Source organism: Cricetulus griseus, chromosome 2 (assembly GCF_003668045.3).
Source record: "Cricetulus griseus strain 17A/GY chromosome 2, alternate assembly CriGri-PICRH-1.0, whole genome shotgun sequence".
In the NCBI taxonomy this organism is placed as follows: Eukaryota; Metazoa; Chordata; class Mammalia; order Rodentia; family Cricetidae; genus Cricetulus; species Cricetulus griseus.
In genome coordinates, this window is record NC_048595.1 from 167,963,468 (window position 1) to 167,984,008 (window position 20,541).

Genomic DNA, 20,541 nt, shown 5'->3' on the forward strand with positions numbered 1-20,541 from the left:
GTTTCATCCTCAGTTCGTGAGGGCCAGATTGCCAAGGTGTGTTTCTCTCACAGGCCCTTTTTTTTTTTTTTTTTTTTTTTTTTTTTTTTTTTTTTTTTGCCTTTGGCTCTAGTTTCAGGGCCAGGAAGTGTTCCGTTAATTGTCTCTGGGTCCACAGCAAAGTGTATTTCTTTTGCTCTAGTTTCAGAGTCAGGGTGTATTTCTTTTGTTCTGGTGTGAAATGTTTTATACTGAGTTTGAGACACCTGATGAGCCTGGAATCAGTATCTGAAATCCAGCCACTTAGTTATGTGCATATTCACAGAACATACTCTGCCTTTCCCAGGGCATAACAACCACCATCTCTGATATTGGTGAATCTTAAGCTCATCCCTTCTTCCGCAAAGTCACCTTGTAAGGACTTTCTTTGCTTTCCCAACCACCTTAGAATAGCTAGTCCAATAAGTAACTCAATTTTAAATCATAAACAACATAGTAGAAAGGAGTTTGTTTTTGTAAACTGTAGGCTGTCTGTCACAGTCACATATTAGACAGTCAATCCTCTTCAAATGAAGCAAAGTTAACAAAATTTGGAGTACCCTGAAAAATAAGAAAGCCTTAAAAACGGGAATTATAGATCTCCGTTAATATCTCATTGTATCTTCATATCATACAAATGTATTTAGTACAAAGAGGTTTTTTCCCACATATTAGACACTTACTAAGGAGTTAGAAACTGTAGGTACATAAATAGTTCTTATTTGGTACAAAAAGAAAGCTATCTTGATTTAATTTCCCTTTATTTTGTCTGATAGTCAGGACTGACACTGTCCTTGATATAATGCAATTCTTGAGCTTAGAATATGACATCTATAATTATTTAAAAATAGAAACATAGCTATGAATTATTATGCCATTATATATCATATTCTCACTCAAAGGAAACATTCTTGTTGGAAATTTTAGGCTCCATGTTGTGTTGATACTATACTATAGAGAATGCTATTAGGTATGTCCCATCATGTCTTTTAGGGACTGCCAAAAGCACCATTCCTGAAATGCATTATTAAAAATATAATAAAGTGAACGGTGTACTAATGAATTTTATCTTCTTTTGGAACAGTAACATTCATGGAGGAAACCAGCTACATAGGTTATAAATTAAACCATGGATATCGTTTGAAATCATGTTCTGATATTTGATTATCTAGCATTTTGATAAATTCGTTTCTAGGATAGACACATTATTATCTTGTTGGATTTTACATTCAATATTAATCCTTGTCTACTTTCTCACTAAAACCTACATGTGTTCACTTTGAAATATAATTTAGAAAATATCTGGAGTAAGAGAGATCAGAATCTAATTCTATCCCATTATAAAAGTGAAAGATAGATTGAACTAAAAAATGACCTTGAAAACTCATTCTTGAAAATAAGCTATATCAACAGACTCTAAATATGTAGTAACTTTTACAATTTAATAACAAAAAGCTTGAGCTGAGAAAAGTGAACAATAACAGAATAATAAGTTGTAAAAGGTTTTCATGATAGACTATCCAAAATATGCATATAAAATCAGGTCTTACCAAAGCTTGATGCTGAAGATATTCCATTAAAGTTATTGGTAAATTATTTGAAATCTGAAATCGGTTAAAAAGGTTCAACTTATTTTTCTAAAAATCATTTTTAACTTTTTTTTGACATATGCACCAGGACAAGTATATTTTCATCTATTGGAATTGAAATCAAGGTGTTGTGGATGTGCTTCTCTTAGTGTACATATGGGTATTTTTAGTTAATTTTTATTTTATGATAAGCCTTCTCCAAACACATAGGTAATTTCATGTTCTTGGTTTAACACACTTGAGACATAAGAATGCAATAACCACACAAGCCAACCAGCAGACAAGTGTCAGTTTGTAATATTTGTATTATGCTCTGGAGGTCAGCTAGCTGCTTCCCTGTTATTTAGGTTCAAAAGAAAATGTCATCACAGAGAAGTGATGTAAGATGCATTTTCATCTTTGAGTTATGCTGCAAGGATTTAGAGTCTGCAAAGGGGGGTGTCTGGTGAATGATGAGAGAGTGTGAAGAGGTAAGAAGGGAGGGAAGGAAGAAGAAAAAGAGACTGGATCAGAGAGATAGAGATAATGAATTTTGCTTCTGGTTTCTACATATGAATTGAAATTTAGGAGGATAAAAAGAAAACACTTATTAAGAGCCCTTTCAGTTAGAAAAAAGATAATTTTCTGGCAAATAGTTACTCCAATTAAGTATATATTTCCCATTTGATTTCCCAGTTGTCAGTTCTTTGGAGATGATACAGGAGTTTATTAATCAACACTATTTCTCATGATATATGGCATATTTGTGTTTGGGGGATATTTTATATTCATGGCATGCATTTTGAATAGAAGCCTAATTTATAGACACACTGTCTTATAGTAAAAAAAAATTAAAAGTTTAGAAATCTTTGGGGGTATCTTTGGAATCTGAAGAGTCACTCCCCATGATCAGATGTTATGCTGATGGAAATGTCAATTGACATTTAATATGTTTGCATTTCTATGAAACACTGGGTCAGAAAAATTCATGCAAGACAACCGGTAAAGAGGAAGATCTTCTTTTCATGCAGTGGTGTGAGAGCTTCAGGGTGCAGTCTTTGGGTAACAGACTGGGATTCTTTCCTGTGCCAAATTTTGAGCAGTGAAAATGACTGCAAGGAAAGTGAGTTAATAATAAAATGAAAAAAAAAAAAAAAAAACACAGTTCAAGTCAGACTAGCAGTTGAGAAGGAAATGGTGAGTCTTTAAGAAAACACCCTGTGGCTCTGAGTCTGACTTTTCACTGCAACCCACATGAAATCTTAAAAATATAATGACATCCCTGAGTGTTCACATGAGAGCTGAAGGAGCTGAGAACTCACTCGTTTAAGATATCTTACATACTAGAGTTAAAAGGAGCACATTCCTTGGGGAAGTTAGGTCTAGAGACTCCCTGTTTGGCTTAAGTCAAGGAGAAACATAACGAATTACAGAAATAGAAACCCGTGGGAGGCACAGGCTTCAAGTAGAGTGTGATGAAGGAACTAGGTTGGCAAGGTGTAACCCAAGGTAACTCCACTTGCTACTCATTCAGCATTGCTTGAAACCCTCAAGTTGGAGCATAAGTTAAGAACAGCACAAGGCCCTGCTGTTTGTTTCCTTTAGAGTGAAATATGGCATTTGAGTGTGTCTCCATACTCTGATCAATGAATTAGGATCGATGAACCACACTATTGCACAGTATGGTCTTTTTGTCCTTCCTTTACATTTTCCTCACTCTCTGATGATGGCAATGCTTCCCTTTACACTGAGAAAACAGATGACTTTGGAGGAGACAGACCTGAGATGCTAAGCTAAATGTATCCTCAGTGCTCCTTCCATACATGCGCTTGTGTCCCTCATAAGCGACATGACATTTATATGACTGTCAGGGCCATCTGTTCATTGGAACATCATTGCCTTGTTACTTCTCCTTGGGTAATCTATTCTTCTCAACTTGATTGATTTCAACTTATGTCCAAATAAACGTTCTGTAGTATTTTATATCTTAAAAATATAATTCTAAAGCCAACGTTTTTCAAGTGTTATTTGCAAGTTAAACCTCTTCATTTTGTTTTCCTTGATTAATGGTGTATGATTGTTTTCTACTTTTTAATTCTTGCTTCAGTTCTTTTAAAATTTGAATTGTTATTTTTCTGTATCTTATTTAAATGTGCCCTATGTATTCATATATTTGATATTATTTATATACCAAAACTCTCCCAAAAGCTTCACTCATAATCCTGCTTTTGCATATTGTGTCTGTGTGTTCATGTGTGTATGTGTCTGTGTGTCTGTCTGTCTGTGTGCAGTGTATGTATGTGTATGTACATGTTTGTGTGGGAGTACTTGTCTGTAAATGGGCATATGGAGGTAAGATGTTGACACTTGGTGTCTTCATTTATTTCTACTTCCCTATTTTTTTGATCACAGTCTCTCAATTTGACTAGACTGATTTACCAGCTAGACCCTGGCGTTTGCCTACCTCCCACTGCCTCCTAGTCATAAGGTTATGGATGTGCACTGTCATGCTTGGATGGATTTGTGTGTGTGTGTCAGGGGTGTCTTTGGTCTGTTCCACACATTTCCCTAACAATTACTTTGCCCACCAGGCTAACTCCCATGACACTGTTTTTAGATATCTAATAGGCTCCATACACTTACACAGTTTGTTCAAAGTTTTCATTTCCCACCAAAACATCCCAGTCATAATACATCTACAGAAAATTTCTCTTTCCATTCTCACAAAGGTATCATTTCAAGTGCTTAGGCCAAACAAACAAGCTGAAGGACAAAACTGTTCACATGTCTCCCACACATGACAGTACAATTCTAGTTTAACTAATTCTCACAGACTACAGCTTCAAAATATGACAAGGATCTAAGACCTCTGCTGTGCTCAAATGCCCATTATCCCTTGTCTGATCAAAGCTTCTCCCTGCTCTCCTTGAGGTCATCACTGTTGTTCCTGTGCTTTCTGTCCCTAATGCTGAGAATAGAAATCCCATCAAGTTAAACCTCTATGCTATATCATGCCCAAATGTTTTTCATTGTCTTGTCACCCAGAGAGTAGACACACAGTTTCTTCAAATGGTCTCTCTGAGTTCATGTTTCTTCTTCCCTTTGCTTGAGCTGTGATGTCACCTTTACCCATTCTTGGACATATATAGCCTCAAGGTTTTTTCTTTCCTTTGCCTCATGTGGTCTTTCTACTTAAATAATTTCTCAGAAGGCCCAACCCTTTCTCAATTTTCCAAGCATTCTCTCATTTTTCATGGACTTTAATCTTCATATCCCTCCCCATGAACATTCCTTTTTAAATTTGAATTAGAAACAAGATTGTTTTACATGTCAATCCCAGTTCCCCCTCCCTCCCCTCCTCCCCTATCACTCCCCCTAACTAAAACTCTCTACCTATCATGAACCCTTTCTGCTCCCCAGGGAGGGTGAGACCTTCCACAGGGGGTCATCAGGGTCTGATCTATCCTTTGGGATAGGGCCTAGGGCTACCCCCAAGTGTCTTGACTCAGGGAGTATGCCTCTATGTGGAATGGGCTCCCAAGTCCACACCTATGCTAGTGATAAGTACTGATCTACTAAAGGAGACCCCATGAACATTCTTGTGTCTTATTTCCCTAAAGAGAATGTAAGCTCCCTGCATAGAAGTGATATTGTTTTCCATTGACTTTACCATACTTACAACAGTGATAAGAGCTAATGTTAAAGGTAAAGGTTTTAGATATGGTCTGAAGAGTCTGAATTTCACTATCTGAACTATTATATGATCAAAATATATTATGTCAATACTATATGAAATATATGGTAATGTTTACACAAACTATACTATGTAGTTAGAATGAAAGACCAAAATTAAAAATTGTCTCCCAAATATCATAAGCACATTACCCAAATCCTTTTTTGCTAGAGGACTATTATAGTAATGTAGGGAAAAAAATAGGACTAACCTAAATAAAAATTGCTTGGCTGCACCATATACTACTATACATTTGTTTAATGGGATAATAGGCAATCCTCCTGAGTATTATGCAATAATAGGAAATAATTTATGTATTCACATTCATTTTAATTAACTCAAATAGCATTCATTATTATCTATTTAACACATTTTATCCATTGTAGATATCTGCATAATTTTCCATAGTTTTCATGTGTGTGGTACTTTGGGAAAAAATTGAATCTACTCTAAATAGTAGTTATTAGAATTTTTAAAAACCTAAAATTTTGGGTATTTGTCTTTATTGGATCATCTACAATTTTATTATTACAAATGATTGTTGTAAATGATGTTATGTTTGTTAGTATTTATCCCTATTATAATCATTTTCATCAGTTATATTTCTAGAAGCAATATACAAAAAATTATTTGAGACTCTATATTCATCATTAAAAATTTTTCTAATACAAAACAATAGCAATTTCCCTTCAACAACTGATATACCAAATACTTAGTATCCATTATAGAAAAATGAGACTAGATCTATACCACTTTCTCTCTTTAAAAAAGAAAAAGAACTACTAGAAATAGGTTAAAGACCTTAATATAAAATCTGAAACTCTCAAATTGCTCAAAGAAAACAAATTATAGACATAGGCAAGCATTTTCAGAAAAGGATTCTCAACAAGCATTGACATACATGACTGTATGAAATTAATAAGGTTCTGCCTGGAAAAGAAGCTACTAAAAAGAACAGACTATTGTCCAGGAATGTATCTGAAAGGAGAACAATATTTAGGATATATAAAGAAAGGAGAATATTAATTACAATCCTGCAGATAGTACAGTTAATAAATGATCATTCAAAATGAACACATAATTTTTAATGAATTTCAGAAAGCATATGGACACATAAAAATGCTCAATATTCTTCCCTGTCAAGGAAATGCAAATAGAGACTATACTACATTAGCATTTCCTCTGACCGCATGAAACTGCTTAGTAATAAAAATATACCACCAGATGCTAGGTAAAGGAATACTTATAGATTATTGGAAGAATTTTAAGCTGGTACAGCTACTATTGATATAAATATCATGGTTTCTCACAAAATTTGAAATAGATGTACTATATGCCCTATTATGTTCTCCTGTGTATCTGCCCGCAGGAATCTAAGTCACCATACTACAGAAACATATGCCCATTCATATTTAGTGTAGTATTGTTCACAATATTATTTAATCAATCTATGTTTCATCAACAGAAAAATAAATACATATGTAAATACGATAAAATTCCATTTAGTTACAAAGAATGGAACATGTCCCTTGCAGTAAAATGGATGCAATTGATGATTTTCATATTAAATTAAATGTCCTACATTAATTAAAATGTCTATGCATATGCATGTTTATATATAGATACATAGATATGTGGAATCACATACATATTAACATATGACATAAGAAACTATTTCAGAAGTGGGAGGGAAAGGCATGGGAGGGAGAGACAGTGTTTAAGAAAGTCTAATGAAGGATAAATTTCATCAAAATCTACAATATACTTTAATAAAAATTGCTGTATTGAAATTAATATTTTGCAAACAATGTACATTACTAAAATTGTTTTAATTCTATTCTGGGGTAGACTACAAACCTGCTGGATTAAAAAACAATACATTGGCACAGGGAGACTGCATTTTGAAATCTACAATAATGAACTTTAATATCAGTTAAAGTTTTAAATACATTGTTCTACACTTATTGTAGTAATTATACATTAATCTTTTATAACATTATAGAATTTGGCTGAGTTTTTTCTTAGGATATTGAAAGAGGTATTGCCTTTCTCCAAAACTAATGGGAGAAGAAGGAAACAACAAACAGTTGACAATAATCCACTGTAGCAAATGCTGGTCTGGCTTAGGAAGTGCAGAATTACTAATTCTTTCCAGAGGAATCAACAGGAAATCAGGAACGATCCTGAAGTCAGTTACAAACATATAATTCCTAAAATGGATCAGGATGAAGTGGGAAGGCCATCCAGTCAGAGAGAAAGATTTGAAGTTACAGGGGTTGAGAGAAGCATGGAAAAGGTTTCAGAGAGGATCAGAAACAAATCAACTGAGAGTACATCCACCTGGCAGTGCCATCTTCAAACTGTGCTTACTCAAATAAGAGAAGCAGTCATTTATAACCAAATCAACCCCTTTGGGTCAGAAGCCTAAAACTATGAGGATTTTATTCGCCAATAGAGGATGTGGAAGTGATTCACCTAATTTGCATGGTTTTATTGTGACTTTTTAAATAAAAGTCTATGTTGTATCACAAGAGATACAATTTGTATTTTGAATAGGTGATCTCCAGAGTACATGTTTTCATTGCATTATTTTATATGTATGTGTTTATTTGTATTTTATTCTTTTTATTATTTATTATTTTAATTTTCTACTGCCACATTCAAGTAATTAATACTATGTATAAAATAAAAGAGAATTCTTCACCTCTACTATTCTCCCCACCCTGTTTACTAATTCTTTACTCATGTCGCTTAATGCCTTCTTCAAGTCAGTTTCTATCTCTGAATGTCAAGGTGTATGCAAAACAGAGATGCTTTTTTCATGCAATGGTTTCTCTTAATATACTAAGCAATGCACATGCTTAATGAAAATCTGAGTACTATCCCTCTTGCATATTAAATATATATATATATATATATATATATATATATATTCTAGAATTGTTGACTTTGGGGATAAGAAACATAGTGGACAGTTACTTCTGTGATGCAATATATTTGGTACAGAGATACACCATAAAATATAAAACTGGAGAATTTTTTGGAGAAAATGCTATTCACTTTCATATTTGCTTACTACACAGAGCAGACACAATAGTATATTTCTTAGATGTACAAAAACAAAAATGAACAACTTCTTTGTTCTTAAAACCAAAGTGATTGTGGAGAACACTAAAGTACTTTATATGTGGTTAGATAAAAGAGAAAGGTCATTGATTGGAATTTAGACAGCTTAGTTTTTAATGTTGCCACTGGTATTTATGAGCTGTGTGATGCCATGGAAGTCATTTACTATTAACTCCTTCATCCATAAAATGCAAGGAAAGTACTATATCTCTGAGACACTTTACATACCCCACTTAGTCAATCAAGTCAGCATTTTTTCAAGAGCTGGTGCTTTAGAATATAAGGTAATAAATAATTATTCATGGTTCTCTCTTTAAGGCTTACAGCTTACATTTCTGCTCCATTTGGTTTTCAGGTTTATTTTAAAAGCAAAATCAAAGGAGCAAAAAATAGCTCTTTCTAATATAATTTTAACCTGACATGTAGCTTGGTGGAGTTATTTTTCTGTACACAATGCAGACATTTGAATAGGCCTTAAAATATATACATAAGAAAGGATGTTGGCATTTTTGGTTATATTTTTCTTAAAGGCATATAAACATATAAGAGCATTCAAAGGCATATATTTGCTTATAGAATATTGATGTGTATGTGTGTGTGTGTGGTGTCTGGTTATTCACCAAGTATAATCTAGTGATGATTTATATCCCTGCTTATGTTTGGCATAAAAACATGAATTAAATGTAAATACAAGAATACATATGAAGCAAATATGAGCAGCAAGTATAAACACACATGAAGAATTTTAGAAGTTTCTGAGAAGCAAAGACATATGTTTCTAATCAGAATCAATGGTGTTATAAGCATTCTCACCAGTGTGCATTTAACTGATTATCCACTTGACAGATGCAATTATGTAACAAATTGGGATGAGAAGGTGAAGAAAGATTCTATAAAATATGAGGAAATATATAAAATGTTTCCAAAAATTTTTCTTTCATCAATGTCCAGTGATGTTTTCAGTATTAGAGAATTTCATGATGAAATGGAATGCAAAGAATGATCATAAAGTGGTGTTTGGGTCCTGGTATTTCATGGAGGTAACATTGAAGTGTTTCCCTTACACACGAAGAAGTGTGGTGTATTGTTTAGGATTTGCTATGTAGGAGATGCCTGTCAAATTCTAAGACATAAAGATTGTTTATTGCTTAATGAACATAAACCACCGAACACACACACACACACACACACACACACACACACACACACACCACCTGCAAATACTTCCTTGTCTATATGTCAGGTCCTACAGTAAAAAAGGAAGTCTGATGGCAGAGTCAAATAGTAGAATTCTTAGCAGCCCATATTTTTTTTTGTACAAACTGGTTTTATTCTTGTGGTAGAATTGTTAAGTTTTAATTCAGGTTACTCCTGTGACACACACACACACACACACACACACGCACACACACACACACACACACGTTAATTATTATTACTCTTTGATTTAGGAATATTGTGCTAAATAATTAAAATGCAATTTAATTTCCTATGAAAGAAGCCACTAATGTTTACAAATGGATTTTCAATTTGGTAAGATTTTAATAGTATTTCACAGTATACTTGTTTTTTTTTATTGCTTTTGAAATTCCCAGTTTAAAACAGTCAAATATTATGTATTTTGATCTTGATATTTGTGATTTCTAGAAGCCAAAACTTACCAATGACAAAGGCAGAGAGGGCCTGGGGAGATAGTTTCATGAAAAAAGTCCTTGCTTCATTGCAGAAAGCCAGATGCCTAACTCCAGTATCTATAATCCCAGCACCTATGGGAATGGGAGGTAGGAACACAAGCATTTTCAGAAGCTTGGATATGCAAAATTTTAGAGGCATGGGTTATGTGAAGTTAAAAGCAAAGTTGTCCCAAACAAGGGGGCATGTGGGACAGACACCTGGCTTTGTCCTCTCACAGTCACATGATGGTGAACATGCACCACACACACACACACACACACACACACACACACACACACACACTCATATACACAGACATGCACACAAAATACCATCAATACAAACATGTGCACAAAGACAAAGTGGTTTATTTCATAAAACCACTCTGTTTTTGAAAAAATCCATATGAATTTAATTCCCCAAATCTTAGGTTTTATACATCCTTCCATGTAATTTGGCAAACATTTTAATGAATGGCTAGAAAGACATTTACACCAATGTGCTCTGGACAGTAGTCTTTTGGAATTCAAGATTCAAAAGCTTGGTAGAACTCCATGCTGAGAAAGAAGAAGTCACCAGAAACAGATCAGTTTTCTATTCACAATTATTTCCCCCGAAGGCAGACTTTTGGTAAAGTGTTCACCTTGGTAAAGTTTCCCTTTGTTTAGGCTTAAAGTGGTGTAATTCTCTTCCGTACTCCTTATTTCTACCCTTGATTGATATGGTTTCTCTATTTAAGCATGTTGTAAATCTCCAGTATTTAAGCATGTTGTAAATCTCACAGTAAATCTGCACTGTGCAGAATTCTCCAGTTGGATGATAGGTACTCTTAGTTGCATTGTTGTTGAACAATGTAAAAGATGCTGTATTCTGTCATCATTTTAAAATTGAGAATGTGGCTTTGTAAACAAATGTCCATGTGTGTACATTTGGGTATCATTGTTACATTGCTATGGACAGTAAGGATTACCATAAGGGAGTTCTGTCTTTTCCTTACCCATTGTATGGTTTTATTTCCTGGATATTCAAGTAATTCTTTACCCTTCAGGTTCAATGGTTTAAATTAGACCTATCTCATATCATGCCTTGTCTCATTATGTATTCAATTTCCCAGAAACATAGAACAGTCTTTCAATTTGGAAATCCACAGTTATTTCTGAGGGACATTTCCATTGCTGTTTCCTCTGCCCTATCTTTGTACTCATGATATCATTAGTTCCAGTTATATTATGGATACATCCTCTTAGTCTGCCTCAGTACATGTGTGGCCTTCACTACTTCTTTTGCTTTGCCTTTTTCAATGACATTTGCTGTGAATATCTCATATCTACTGTCCCTTGGTAATTTGATTTTCTGTTGCATCTGTTGTGGGTTTTGTGCATTTGTGATTTATACATTGACTTTCTAATGATGTTGCTCGATTTTGTCTTTTGGCTCTCTCCCATTTCATTTCAGCCTGTTGTCATCTAGTTTCTAACCCCTATTTTCATTTAATCTCTTTACATATTAAGTGACTCCATTGTGTGAAGCAATTTGAAGAATTTCTTTTTGTTCTGCAGAGCGTTCTTTATTCATTTATTATATCTTATGCTTCCCATCCTCCATTACTATTTGCTGTATATTTTTAGATTTACTATGCATGTATTAAAATTTAACCATGTAAGTGACTCTATGTAAACACTGTTCACTCTTGTATATTAAGGGTTACTTTGAGACTTAATTACCAACCTTCCTCGGGTACTTCAAACTCCACTTTGAGTCAGGATGTTTCAGATATCAGACATGTGTAAGTAACTGCTGTGTGCAGGATAGTGAGTTCAAATGAAGCAGCATATGACCACTTTTAGAATATTCAACTGGGCCGCTTGGTTCTATTTCCTACTTTTGTTTTTGGGAGATGGAATTATAGTAAAGATTCCAATAAACCCTTTATTGCTGTGCTGGATAATATTGTCAACTCAATACAAACATATGTACTGCAAAAAAAGGGAACTCCATAAAAGTGGACTCTGGTCATACCTGGGGGGGAAAATGTTGATTGCGGATTAATGTTTGAGGACATAGTCCACTGTGAGCATTAGTGTTCCTGGGAGGGCCCGGACTGAATAAGAAAGGAAGCTGCGTAAGCCAAGTGATTCAAACACATTAGTATAGTTTTTCTATGATCTCTGCTTCATTTCTGGCCTCCATATCCCTGCTTTCAGGTTACTACTTTGGCTTCTCTTAATAATGGTTGAGCCTAAAAGGTAAAATAAACCCCATTCACCAATTGCTTTTGTTATAGTTTTGTTAACATTTAAACAAAGAAAAGGAGAACAAACAGTAACTAAAGAACACTTTTTGTATCCTCAATATCCATAGCACCTTCTCAATGAGAAAAGGAAAAATGCAGGCTATCCCTTGCCTTAGCACAGGCTCATCTTAAACTCTAAGTGTGAATTGAATAGTTGATGGCTGGTGAGGAAATACAGCTGATCTACCATTTGTTATTAATAGCAAAGGGAATTCATTAATGTGACTAAACCCATCAACCTAGTTAAGTGAACTGATAGATTTCCTCATAGGATAAGTATAATAATGGGAAGTTTGGAAATTTTTTTCTAATATAATTCACCTAACCCTTCAGCATTCAGTGTAAAATACCGAAACATAGCTTTCACCCATGAAATTTTCCCCATACATTTAAAATATCTACATTTTTCCTACTTTCAAATACCAAAAAGACTGACTACATGATATTTATTGAAAGAAGATAATAGGTCTCTTTTTACATTTGTATTAGTAATAAAAGTAACATATTCTTTTTTCTATTTTTGGTTATACAACACATTTCTGTTTTATCTTAGTGTGTTTTCATTTACTTCATAGTCCAAGTGAAATTCAAATTATGAAAATGTTTATCGATTTTATATGTACTAAAATATATTTATAAAAACACATGTCATTATAAATATTGGCATTCCATGTGATCGTGTATTCTATATACAAATATAAAAGAATACATATGTATATGTAGAAATACCTGTATATATTATACATATATGTGTGTGTGTGTGTTTGTGTGTGTGTGTGTGTAAACTTAATTGTTGGCAATTTGCCAGCATCTTCAATTGTGTTTTAAGTTTCCACCCTCTATGTTAACAATGGGATGATTTTGATGTTGTTGTGCATATAGAACTAGGATCTTGGGACAATCCTCCTATTATTTTCATCACAGACTTGAGCCTAATGGAATCACACTTCCAATTTAGCTATAGCCCTCACAATTGAAAAGAGAAATGGAAAGTTCAGTCAGGACTTAGAGAGAAGCCACCCTGATTTCAGAAAAGGCTGACACTGGGGAAGGCACTAACTCAGATTATTTGTCTGGATAAATAAAATTGTGTGCAAAGATCTGAAATCATTTCCTAGTATGTATGAAGGACTCTGAAGTAAAGGTTGAAGATCATATATTGTTCGTCTCCTCATAGAGCAACAATATTAGGTAGAAAGAAGACATTGTTTATGTATTGTGTTCACAGTAACTAGTAATAATGGGATGCTGGGATAAAATCCAAAAGATCTGAACGTTCATTTTTTTTATACTGATAAAACACTGACTTTTGCAACAATGGCAGTTAAGAGTGTAATTGATGCTTCTGGTATTCTGGTGTTATGATTGGTTTTGATGTTAGAGGAAAATGTATACATTTATATAGGTATTTCTATAGATTATAAACAAAGGAGTAATATATTTGATATGACTTACACACTCTGATTGGCTCTGCAAATCTTTTCCTTTGGAGCGTATGCTGTTTCCAAACTTTATCTGTCATTATTTTCAATTCCACTCTCTAAGTTAAAAACGATGATAAAATCAGAGGGACTTAGAGTAAATATACAGAGGAGGGTTGAAACAGTCCATTTTGGCCCGATCACTGGGGTTATTAAACATTTACTTTATTCTGGAACTATTTAAATTTGCTGTCTTCCTTTATTCCTTTTGTATACCAGTGACCCTTCTTGTTCCTACTTCTAAACTTTTAGGTTGTTTTTATTCTGTTACACTCTAATTCTTCTTTCCTCATCTCCTTCCTGTCTAGTTGCACATGTATGTATATAGACACTCATATCATTGAAACATTTGTTTCAAAACGGTTACCTTGAAAATTTACTATTGAATGTGATCCATTTTGCAAACTTCCAAAGCCCTCATATATTTCCCAAACCTGATGAGAGATAGAAGTTTGACTTAGGGAGTCTCCCTTGTCTTAGGACAGACAGACTGAAAAGGTTGGAGTGTGTAGACAAATGCTATTATTTCTAAAGTAGCTCTCAGTGCTTATATACATCATTTCTGAGATGGTGGAAACATTTCTGAGTTACTTTTCCAGCATAATTTTAGGTGACAAAAGAGGTGGTTAAAGCAATGTAATTGAGAACATGGTCAAGGCAGCAGACTGCCAGGCTCTTAGTTTACAAGGAGTGTAATTTGGAAGAAAGTTATGTAAATACCTTGTAGTGTAATATTTTTGTTTTAAAAAATAAGGATAATACATTATGCTCCAGAGAACTATGGTGCAAATGCTAAGTATAAAGAGAGTGGACTAATAAATTCTACTTAGTCTTTTCCCAGTAAATACTGGCTGTTGCTTAGTAAATAATCACCAGATGCAAATCTGTGTAAAACTGAGGACAGAGTTGTAAAGATTCAGGTCATATATATTTCCTCAGAGGCACTCAATAAATATTTCAGATGTCTTTTGGTACATTGTCAGTGAACCTGGCAAAGGAATCAGAAAAAAAAATCATCATTATGCTAATAATATTATCAATATTAAATACATAATTTAGCCCTGTATACAGTGTTTAGAACAGCTCTGAGACATTTCTTTTCATGACTTAGACCATGAATATTCATTAATCTGGGTCCAGTCATCTAAATCAATTGCCCCAGTGAATGATTAAAGAAATTAAAATGAGCTTAGTCCTGGAGGTTCAAATATTTAGCTACAAATCAAGACTAGCTAAGACATGCTGAGAAAGAAAGATGGAAGAAACCGAGATGAAAACCATGGTGTTTAGACTGTCTCTCCCCATTGTCCTAGTGTTTGGTCAACAAAAAGACAGCATGAGTAATTACTCTGGCAACAAGGGAAAGCTTGCTAATCCTAACCAGAAAAAGGAAAATTTGTTGTTACTTAAATGTATAAAAATGATCACTCATTGATCACTGAACATAGTAAAACAATGATAAAAACACAGACAACTTGGAAAATAGTTGCTAATTGTGGTTTTCTATGTAAGCCAAGACTGTGGCTGATACTTCACTGAATTTTATGTTCCTTCTCAGGCTATGTGAATATTCAAGTCATATTTCACCTTAGCTCTCCTCATTGTCTCCTGGTTTTGAGATACTGATCTAGAAAGTGTCTTTTAACTAAGATGTGTTCTGTTGTAGGTTTCTTTCAAAAGCCAATTTCCACTACAGAACAACTATCAATGTAGTAATTAAGCAGTTAAATGAAATTAATAGTCGACATACAATACTCCAAAAATAATAATAGTGTAGTGATATAGAATGGTGGATAGTTGATAAATGTTTTAAGAACATAACTAGGTTATTTTTACTAGAGAGTCTATAAATAAATACACCTTGATAAAATTTGCTATTACAGGTTCTGATCTCATGATCTAAATTGTCTTGGACTTGTAAACTTACTGTTCATTCCCTCATAGTTGCCTTAGCATTTTCTACCTTCCACATCAAATGGATACAAATATTTGAGAATTCAAAATGTTTATTTCCTATATTTTCCCTAAAGCTGGTTGTTTTTCTTTCATCTGGTAAAACACTGTTAACTGCACTGGGATGGGCATACAAATCGTCTACTAATTCCTGTTTCGTTAGCTAAGAATTGAGGAGTGACACAAATTACATGGCAGTGTTTTTAATTCAGTGAGACCATAGCACATACGCCCATGTCCACACTCACTTGCTGTTTTCTGTCTTTGCAGTTCCACCATGGTTTTTAAATCACCCTTCCAACCTCTATGCCTATGAAAGCATGGATATTGAGTTTGAATGTGCAGTTTCTGGGAAACCTGTGCCCACTGTGAATTGGATGAAGAATGGAGATGTGGTCATTCCTAGTGATTATTTTCAGATAGTGGTAATTATCTCCTTTTCATATTGGTTTTGCAACCCTAGTACTTATTTGCTATTTTTTCCACTAACTTATCTTTTCTGAAAAATAAGGTGTGCTAATTTCTGATATCTCATAGGAATTATTTTAAGACAGCAAATTATTTGTAGCCTCAGAATTCAAGGCAGTTAATCCAGAGTGTTTCTTTTTAATAAAGAAAAGAAGGAAGGAAAGATGGAAAAGGGAAGGAAAAAGGAAGGGAATAAGGAAGGAAAGGAAGGGGAAAGGAGAGAGAAGTAGGAAATACAGAGTAGAAGAGAAGGCAAGTGAAGGGCTTGAGACTCGAATATTTTCATTGTCATTTCGTGGCTGGAACTGAAATTCTCAGTCCTAGAATGCAGGTCTAGGAGTATGTATTTTCCAGCTTCTATTAACTATAATACTTCTCAGTAAGATGTCCTTCTTATTAATCTGCTTGCCTTACTGCAGTTATGTATGCTGTCTCCCCTTCTTTTTCCATATGGAGCTTGATAACCCTATTGAGAAGTAATGATAGTAGTAGTGAATTTGGCCTTGGCACTAGCCAGGGTTACCCATAGTCTACACTGCTTTGTAACTATATTTTTCATGTTGGAAATAGAAGAGACTAGGAACCATAGTTCTTACAGCCCACATAAACTCTATTTCATATTCAGCAACCCTGTAGGAGACCATGGGGTATAGGTGCTGTATTTGTGGATTTCTGCCTTACTAGCAGTTTCTTTGCTCATTTTATAAAGTGCTATGAAAACTCTCTGTTAGGTACAGTCTAGCTTCAAAGGTTGTGATTTCAGGCATATGAATATATAATAACTATAAAAAACACTTTTCAAGTATAAAAGAATTATGTGACTAAAGAAGATGGCCTTAGGAGCTTTTTGTGTTTGAGACAAATGTGACCCTGTTAAAGAAAAGCCATCACAAAGCCAAGTCTCCCAGGCAGATGGAACCAGGGTATGGTCATCCAGTGAGGCCAGCAGTCTCCCTCTGTGGCATTATGTGCTCTTGTTGGTAAATGACTCTTACACAATCAGACAGCTTTCTGTAACTTCCATAATCTCTTAGTTGCAGGCATTTGTCACACTATATTTCAAAAAAATCCATAAACCATATCTTTATTACTTTTGTCACCATTTTCCATTTTTACTTTTATTTTCATTTGTTTAATTGGTTGGGTAAGAGTAAGAGAGGGCACCATTTAACTTTTGAATACCACACCAATCCATTATTTTAAATGCAATGCTTTTTCCTTTACCACTGAATTAAAAATGACCTGCCATTGGGCAGCTTGAAAAGTGGTCCATGTGCCTAAAATATATGCTGCTTGTGTGAAAAGGAAATTGTTGAGTGCCCTTAAGGACACATGATAAAATGCAACATTTATTTTTTTCTACAGTTTGAATAATCTTTCTCACAGCATGACTCATTACAGCCTAGCTATTTAAATGCTTCTTTTCTTTAGGTGGAAGAAAATATATGCTATATGCCCTATTCACGTCAAAATATGCTTAAAAATATTTTCTGAATAGTTGCAGAACTCTGAGAGCCATTGTGCATTACACATGTGGTGCTGAGCATAGATAGGAACTTAGGAGCAAATTGTTAATTAGAAGTTAGCCGGCTTTATCTAAGAATTTTTACATCAGTTGAAAATTGACTACAAGACACTAAAAACAATTAAGAATTCCCTGTGAGGTAATATTTATCTCTTAATGACTTTAGGGGAAGTGATTTAACATGTCTCACTTACTGAACTAATTCTTATACTAATATTGAAGATAAACTGAGTTTGTATAATTAATAACTATCTCTAGATCATTTTATCATCCATCCCTGAAAGATTGTGGTTCAATTTATATACAAAGGAGTTAACTTTACTGTGTTTCCACAATGAATTCCTGAAGGCAAAAATTTCTTCTGTGAACAGAAACAATGTGGGTATAAAAATCTACCATAGGCTCAACTTGAATCACCTCAAAATTATGCCAAAGAAATTACTATTTTAAAGGATCTTCAAACATTTCTTTGGTCAAACACTTCCAGAAATGATTTAACCTATATACCTCACTATTTAGAGTTTGCATGAAGGAATGGTTTTCATCATTCACTCTTGTTTATTTACCTATAAATCACCTCAATATAGCTCCCTTCATAAAGTGAATGGTTTTTTTTTTATACCAAACATTGATTTCTGGCATTCCTGATGCATACATTTTTAATTAAATATTTAAATGTCTAGAAAGATGTCTGGTTATATGAGTATACATCCCTTGTAGAACTAGGCAGAATTATGTCCCTGAATTAAGAAAGACTGTGAGGAAAGAGAAATACTTCCCAGATGGCATAGGGCCCATTGGCTAGATATCCTCATGATCTTTCTTTTGCCTTCTGTGCTCTGTGTTTTGTTGTTGTTGTTGTTGTTGTTACCTTGAGGTTATTCTGCCTTTTATAAAATATTTCATCTGCTTTTCCTTTTTTTTGTTTTTAGGGAGGAAGCAACTTACGGATCCTTGGGGTGGTGAAGTCAGATGAGGGCTTTTATCAGTGCATGGCTGAAAATGAAGCTGGTAATGCCCAAAGTAGTGCCCAGCTGATTGTCCCCAAGCCTGGTAAGACATGGGAAATACAGGACTTAGAGCTGTAACTATGTGTGGTTTGGTTGTAACATTCACACAATTTCCCTTTGGCTCAACGACAGGATGAAATTATTTATATAACCAAGGTAAACATGTGTATATTTATGACATATCCCTTCTAAGAAATTTTTTATTTGTCCTGTCTTGTTCCTCTACCTGTCATATATATATAATGAAATCTAAACTCTATGAGCAATAGGGCTTCTATTTTCAAAAGAGCCACCAACAGATTGTTATTGTCTGTCTATTTTTGGCCAACTTTTGTTCCCAATATTCTGTATAAATATAAAATACTTTTGGCATATACATACATACATACATACATACATACATACATACATATGACTTATATGTATTATGGCTAAATTTGGTTGTATGTGGTATACACACATGTATGCATGAGTCTAATGCATTAATATTTACATCATTCTTGCATCTATGCAAGTTGCAGAAGAATTCATAAATCGTCCTATTACCTGCTAGAACTGAGCAGAGGCCCAGGGTCATCTGTGGCAGCTTCCCACAGACCTCGAGCATTGCTTTTTCCTCTCTTCAGATAAACGAGTAATAGAGATGGCAAGAGATTCCCTTAGGGGTGGAGAGAAAGAAAGAGAGAGAAAGGGCTGATTGGGAATGACAGCAAACATGACAAATGGAAGAGATACTCTGGCTGGAAACTATCTGGTGCTGTTCACAATGAAAAAGAAGAGTTAACAGTGGGAAGAAACTGCATTTATACCCTTGAAAGGAACAAGGGTAAATCAAGGTTGAAGCTTTCTTGATAAAAACTCATCCCAAGGGGTCCTATCCTCTGTCAAAAGAGAGAGATACAGTCAGGTGTCAAGTTAAGCCAAAAGCTAAGACAGAGGTTAGGACCTAGTATAAAGATGCCTAAACAGAAGACCTGTGAGAAACACAAATAACTGTCCTCTGTCAGTAATGTTACTGGGTTCTGCACTAAAGTGAGCTTAGTAATCCTTATGATCTAAATGTAGAGTGTTGTCAGTGACTGTATTGGGGCAGTTTCATTTACATTTTTCATTGAGTTAGGAAGAAATGGTAAGATATGAACACAGAAGTCCCAAAACATGAAATGATATTACTTTGACTCTCTTACCCTCCCCCCATAAGTGATGGATTGCTTTTTTCCTGGCTATTTAATCTGGTCTTCAAATAATGTCACTCTAATTCCTCAGAGATGCAGTGTGGGCTGTATGCACAGATGGTAGAGAGGCCAGCTATAAATATAAATTAAGCAGTGAGGTTGACCGTGGTGTGAAGAACATAGCCCTTTCTTTTTAAATTTAAACAATAAATGGTCAACATACATTTTGAGGCACACTGTGGCCCTGCACAACACAGCTGTTCAGCTGTAGAGTGTCCACAGACTTGTTGCTGACAGTTACTCTTGGCAACCATAGCAATCTGTTTCTCCCCGAAATGAAGACAATAACCTGTTCAACCCAGTGTCCATTTATAAAAAACCTCATGAAGTTTGTACCTATAGTTATCTGATTTTTCCCCCTTGAGTAATTAGTGTCTTGGGTATTGCAGGAACATAATATTCTTAACTAAACTAAGAATTAAATGATATGTTATTCTTTACAGAAAACAAATTTGGG

At 34.5% G+C, this 20,541-nt stretch overlaps 1 protein-coding gene across 1 annotated transcript in view; it reads left to right on the forward strand.

The window, feature by feature from the left end:
- The window catches only part of Dcc (DCC netrin 1 receptor), a 1,088,579-nt gene that overhangs the window by 652,337 nt on the left and 415,701 nt on the right, over nucleotides 1–20,541 (forward strand). Inside the window, exons 6-7 of the mRNA XM_035440067.1 lie at nucleotides 16,117–16,271; nucleotides 18,772–18,892. Of these exons, the coding sequence (XP_035295958.1) occupies nucleotides 16,117–16,271; nucleotides 18,772–18,892 (276 nt within the window). The remainder of the gene's footprint in view (nucleotides 1–16,116; nucleotides 16,272–18,771; nucleotides 18,893–20,541) is intronic.